Consider the following 6,680-nt stretch of genomic DNA (forward strand, 5'->3'; position numbering starts at 1 on the left):
CCAAGTTGAGATGCAAGGCTTGCGAGGCTGGAGGACAGGAAATTGTAAGAGTCCAGGATTCGCACTTCCACACTTTTTCCTTCTTCGAGAGGGATCCACACTCTCACTGTAATATACTTCTCGCTCGTTCTCGGAATGATGCTGATTCGAGAAGTTATGTTGTGGAGCTCTTTGACAAAGAGATGCGTGTCGTACTTCTCCGTGTAGTGCAGAAACACGGCAACAAAATGCGACTCCTTAATCTTGAGATTGCACGAATTACAGATGGTGCTTAGAAATAATCCATTCTGGTGGTTATGGTGGACGACCTTGTAATTTTCGGCGGTGAAAGTCTGGTAACACTCCTCGCATCTTGTCGCCGCGTCATGTCTCTGTTGTTGTTCCGTCGTGAGAGCAGGTGGAGAAACGTAAGAGCCTTTCAGGCTGGGTGCAAGTTCTCTCGCGCATTCCGCTATCTTCTCAACAAAATGTTTTGCCGCATCGGGTCCGCAATACAAGATGACATCATTCAATTTTTCTCCGTAGATGGAGAAACTGCAAGGCTCGTGGTGAAAAATTTGGGTCGTGCTTGAGGTAGAGGGATCAGGGTCGCAAGACGTCATGGGAACTTGGAAGCTTTCAAAGTCGGCATAAAGGACGACGGGATGGTGGAGAAGAGCCTGGTGTTTCTGAAATTTCATCTTGGTTCCGGGTTCCGGCATGACATCTTCGGGTTCTGCATTCACGGAGCCAAAACACTTGTGCTGTTCTTTCATCTTCTTTCCCTCGCGAAAAATTCTCAAGCATCGATCGCAAATTTCGATCTTATCGTGATGCTTGGTGATCTGTCTTCCTACTAATCCTGAGAAATTCCGTATCAAACTGTAACGGCCATCTACAAGCAAGAGTCGAATTACATTATTCTGGCTTCTAGCAGGTCTTAACACACGAATATTGCCGGAATCGTCAACCCCAAACACAGAAATATCGATATATTCTCCTTTTTCCTCTCTATAGTTTTTTAAAAATTGATTGATCTTATTCAGGGGCACAGGATAGGAAATTCCTCTCATCATATTCTCGTATCTTCCCTCGTATCCTCTGTAATTGGACAGGCGTTCGGGGTGAACATTATTAGCTGGGTGTAATGCGGCGATGACAGACCATAGGAAACTCTTCTGATCATTACTTTGTATGTTCAACACTGCATTTTGTTTTTTTTGTTTTTTTGTTTTTTTTTGAGTGCTGCGTAATGGTTTGAAATTGCAGACTCGAAGTTCTAACATGTGGTTGTGACCGCAAAGACTCCACCCACTTCCTCTACCTTCAAACTCTTCTTGTTTTTGTGTCAGGTGCTCAAATAGCCGTGTCACTATCTCGTCAAGATTCTCGTTATTGTCATCGTGTAAGCTTTCACACCCTACGTAAAAGCTAAAAGTGCTTGACTCGGACGAGACAACTTTCTCATACAGCAGGGTCAAGACGAGATGAATTTTAATTGCAACATTGACGAGGCAATCACGTAATTTATCGACTACCAGAGATTTCACATTGTCGAGGAAGATGCTCGAGTCACATTTTTCGTCGCTTCCAGATTTATACGTCATGATGCGTGCATTTTTATTCAAAGCACCGTCTTCATGCACATCAATGCGAGATTTTTTTGCCGGCGGGGCTACAACATCATGATCCGGTCGACGACATTTTTTCAAATGCCTAGCAATATTAGGTTTAGAAATCAACTTTCCACAGTTGCGACATGCCACTTTCCCGCAAAGACCGGAGGGACCTGGTTGCGATTCCATTTTTCTCTCTGTTATTTATATATATATACAGAGAAATTTTTTGGGGGGGTTGTGGTGATGGTAGTGGAAAGCGCACTGAAACAGAAGGAAAAAAAAGTTGAAAAATGCTAGATATTTTTTCCTTCCACATATATATTAGACGCGAACAGTATGTATGTATGTATGTATGTGTGTGTGCACTGTTGTAGGGGGTTAAAAATATACGACATGTAAGTATGTGTCAATTTTTATGACTCCTTTGAATATGTGTGTGTCAGACGCAAAACAAAAAATATTAATATATCATGAAAAAATAAAAACTTACCTTTCAACAGAGATAGAGAGAGAGACTTCAAAATAAAAACTTGTAGCTCACTAAAACTTCCACGATGATATATATGTATACTGCTAGATAAACAATTAAGAATACTGAACTGCCACGATTGACGTTCACCTTTCAAGAGAGATAGAGAAACTTCAAAATAAAACTTGTAGCTCACTAAAACTTCCACGATGATATATATGTATACTGCCAGACAAACAATTAAGAATACTGAACTGCCACGATTGACGTTCACTATGATAATGACGTACAAAAAACTGGTAGGTTATATAGGAACTCCTCTCCTTTTTTTCTCCTTCTCTCCTTCCTACTCCACGCGACTCTCTTTGGTAAAAACACAATGAGCGCTATAGTCAATGTCCTAGCAAATAAAACCCTTGTTGACTATAGCGCTCATGCTATATTTTTTTCAACAAAAGATTTTGTGATGCGCACAATATCCTGTGGGGGACAAATAACAATAAACGGGACGTTGATAGTTCCACCCATGTATGTATTGTCGATCATTTCCCCCTCGGCCTCTATTCCACGCCCCGTCAGGGTGTGGTGTGTGAAACAAATGATTCCCAGTATAAAACTCAAAAAGCGGAAGATGCTGCTGTGTTTGCTTCCGCCACATCCCCCTCTGATTCTATTGTTATCGGGGATGTGATGGATTCTTCATTCAGAACCGTGGGAAAGCTGAAAAAAAATAGAATCTCTTCGGGCGAAAGAGGATGCAAGGTGAATGGGTTCGGGGAGGGGTTGCTGTGGATAGTTTGGTCCGTGATGAAAATGTTACATTGGACGACGAAACACAATTTCTCCACAGGAACAGGAAAAATTCTACCGAGCGTGGCTATCCACGCAAACATTAGAAATTGCCTGAATGCCTTGGGGGCTTGGCATAGGATTATCGATTTTCGTTTTTTAGAGAATAATCTATGTAAGATTCTAGCATTGAGAACGAACAACGTTGATTGAATTTTGACAACATTCACAGTACAAATCTAAACTCGTGATGATTTCGTCGCCACCATGCACCCCGGCGAGGTTATATAGGGGCCAGGGATCCTAAAAAAACAACAATTATTATTTTGTTTGCTTGCGTCACAATACGGAAAATAATAAGAGGCATACGCACGCGCGCACGTATGTGTGTGGCACATCGTTCCCTCCCCGAGAGAGAGGTTTACGTAGGTCGCAATACATAAACATTTGGTCCCGGACTTGGAAAATTACGATAAGGTACACTCATCTTTCAAAAAATAAGAGGATGCGAGGAGAGGTTTACGAAGGTCACGATATATATAAACATTTGGCTCCGGACTTGGAAAATTACGATAAGGTGCACTCATTTTTCAAAAATGAGAAGATGAGAAGATGAGAGGAGAGGTTTACGTAGCTCGCAATATATAAACATTTGGTCCCGGACTTGGAAAATTACGATAAAATACACTCATCTTTCAAAAATAAGAGAATAAGAGAATAAGAAAATGAGAAGATGAGAGCGCGCGCGTGTGTATATGCCACATCGTTCCCCCCCGAGAGAGAGGTTTACGAAGATCACTATATATAAACATTTGGCCCCGTTGATTCCAGCACTCCAACTTCATCTCTAATGTTGACGACAATATTCTAAAGGTAGAGAGAATGAGAGAATGAGAGAATGAGAGAATGAGAGAATAAGAGGATGAGAAGAGAGGTTTACGAAGATCACAATATATAAACATTTGGTCCCAAACTTGGAAAATTACGATAAAGTGCACTCATCCTTCAAAAAATAAGAGAATGAGAGAATGAGAGAATGAGAGAATGAGAAAAGAGGTTTACGTAGGTCATAATATATAAACATTTGGTCCCAGACTTGGAAAATTACGATAAGATGCACTCATCTTTCAAAAAATAAGAAAATAAGAAAATAAAAAAATGAGAGAATAAGAGAAAGATGGGAGGATGAGAGGAGAATAAGAGGAAGATGAGAGAATAAAAAGAGAATGAGAAAGATGAGAGGATGAGGAGATGAGAGCTCATCTTTCACTCATCACTGCCTTTTTGCACCCGTGAAACGTCGTCAGCGTAATAAATGAGGCGCAGAACGGGGAGAGAAAGTGAGTTTTTCAACTTTTTGTGGTCGTTTAGTCAAGAAATCAAAGTTGTCGTCAGAAGTACATATTTACTCTACTGTTGTGTAATGTGTAAGTCTCTTTATCGAATGTAATTTTTGTATATGTTCTTATTTGTTGTTATTTTCTACTGTCTGTAGATACCTTCCACGTATCAACATGAAAGAAAACTAGCATCTCTGGGTATGACGCCATATTGTCTATCTTACCATAGGGCTGGAACAACGGATATAGCAACAAATTCGCATATGATACAAGTCCTTTAATTCACTTGGTATTATATAATAGTTAAATACGTTTGCACACTGAAGAAATACAAAAAGGCCCACATCCGATAGGCTAGCTGAAATGTTCTCCCGCTGCCGCGAGCCGACATGCACCATGCCGCTGTGTTCGAATACCACGCTCCCAGAATTCCGAGTTCTTGCAAGAAGCTCCCAGCGGGAGTAAAATAAAAACAAATGAGGAGCGGAAAGCAATACTATTTACAATCTTCAACATTCTCCCCCCCCCGTTGGAATGCACAGCATCCAAACTAAATCATGAAAGTTCAATTGATCTTCCCATCTGGAAGAGGTACAATCTTACTGAGAGCCCTTCGGTACACTCCATCCTTGGTGCGAACCACGGCTACACGAACTAAATTGTCTTTCCCTGGAAACACTTCTTCTATAATGCCCATTTTCCAGGATAATGGGGGTAGGTTGTCTTCTTTCAGAAGCACAAGTAGTCCTGGTTGCAGGTTGGGCTGCGTGGTTGTCCACTTCTGACGCTGTTGCATACCATGCAGATAATCTCGGGACCAGTTTCTCCAAATCCTTTGTTGAAACTGTTGAACTCGTTGCCACCTGGAAAGTCTATTTTCCTTGAGATCACTTAAGTCTGGTTGAGGAAAGGAAGTTAGTGGACCACCAATAAGAAAGTGGCCTGGAGTGAGGTAATTAAATTCTTCATGAGAATCAGGTAAGGATGTAAGAGGTCGAGAGTTTAAGCAAGCTTCGATTTGGCACAAAAGAGTTGACAGCTCTTCGTATGTCAGTACAGCATTCTTGGCGACTCTACGAAGATGGTACTTCATGGATTTTATGGCGCTTTCCCAGACACCACCGAATGTTGGGCTACGTGGAGGTGAATTTTTCCACTGAAAGTTTTCTTGTGCTGCATACCTTTGAATGTCTTCACTGAATCCTTGCGATTGAAATAGCAATTGAAGTTTCTGAAGTTCGTTCTTCGCTCCTTGAAATGTTGTGGAATTATCTCTGATAATGGTGGAACACTTGCCTCGCCTTGCTGTAAAGCGTCGCAATGCTGCTATGAAAGCTTCAGAAGTAAGGTCTGTTACTAGCTCAAGATGTATTGCTCTCGTGGCTAGGCACGTAAAAAGAGCTATGTAGCATTTCTTTGTGATTTTACTCCTGATTGACCCTACTTTGATGACGTATGGTCCGGCATAGTCTATGCCCACATGATTAAATGCCTTGCTAGGTGTAACTCTGATGGATGGGAGCTGTCCCATTAGCTGTTGTGCTGCAGATGCCTTCAAACGATAACAAGTTAAACACTGATGAATGATTTGCTTAATAACTTGTCGTATTCTAGGTATCCAGTACCTTTCTCGAATGGATGAGATTAACAATTGAGGTGCTGCGTGCATCAATCGTTCATGCTCTGATGCAATTAGTAGACGGGCGAAGTGACTTTTTGGATGCAAAATGATTTGATGCTTGCTGCTGAATTCCAAGTTGCTATTTTCTAGCCTACCTCCGACACGAAGAATTCCCTGATTATCCAGAAAGGGGTGTAAGTCCTTGAGGATACTTTTGTTGGATACTTGCCCTTTGGCAGTGAGATCATTTATCTCTCGATGAAAGAACGAAGTTTGTGTCATAACGACGCACGTTTGAGTGGCATCTTCAATGTCAAGTAAGTGGATCGGATTGTTTGTTACTTGCATTTTTACAATTGCGAATGAATCTTTTACAGAGCGCTACAATCCTTAACAATTTGAAAAATGTAGAAAAATCGCTTATTGTTGCCTCTGATTGCAGATGAGACACCAGTGTAGTTACAGGAAGCTTTCGTTGTTCAGGAACATCTTTGTTCTTAAGACTTGTGTCAGATGATGATGATGGCCAGCACGTTTCATCTTCTTGCAACCAAGCTGGACCATGAAACCATAGCGAATGATGATGAATATCTTGAGGTTTAACTCCACGGGAGATTAAATCCGCTGGATTATCCTTGGACGAAACATGTCTCCATTGATAAGTTTGAGTAAATTTTTGAATTTGCGCTACTCTGTTGGATACAAAAGGCTTCCATCTGCTTGCTGGCGATCTGAGCCATGCCAGAACTATTTGTGAATCTGTCCACAAATAAACATTGTCAATATTAAGTCTCAAAATTGGGAGAGTCTTGTTGAGTAATTTGGCCAATAAGACTGAAGCGCACAGTTCCAATCTAGGAAGA

The 6,680-nt window shown here is 41.2% G+C and overlaps 1 protein-coding gene across 1 annotated transcript; it reads right to left on the minus strand.

Moving 5' to 3' along the window:
- Positions 1-4,761: 4,761 nt before the first annotated feature.
- Positions 4,762-5,289, minus strand: LOC146002158 (uncharacterized). Its single transcript, XM_083139876.1, has one exon. The coding sequence runs from the start codon at positions 5,287-5,289 to the stop codon at positions 4,762-4,764; it is 528 nt and encodes a 175-aa protein (XP_082996002.1).
- Positions 5,290-6,680: the final 1,391 nt, after the last annotated feature.

Source organism: Lepisma saccharinum, chromosome 18, assembly GCF_977018435.1.
Source record: "Lepisma saccharinum chromosome 18, izLepSacc3.1, whole genome shotgun sequence".
Lineage (NCBI taxonomy): Eukaryota > Metazoa > Arthropoda > Insecta > Zygentoma > Lepismatidae > Lepisma > Lepisma saccharinum.

Coding starts and splice junctions, on each gene's coding strand:
- LOC146002158 (XM_083139876.1), bottom strand. CDS start 5,289: ATGAAGTACCATCTTCGTAGAGTCGCCAAGAATGCTGTACTGACATAC.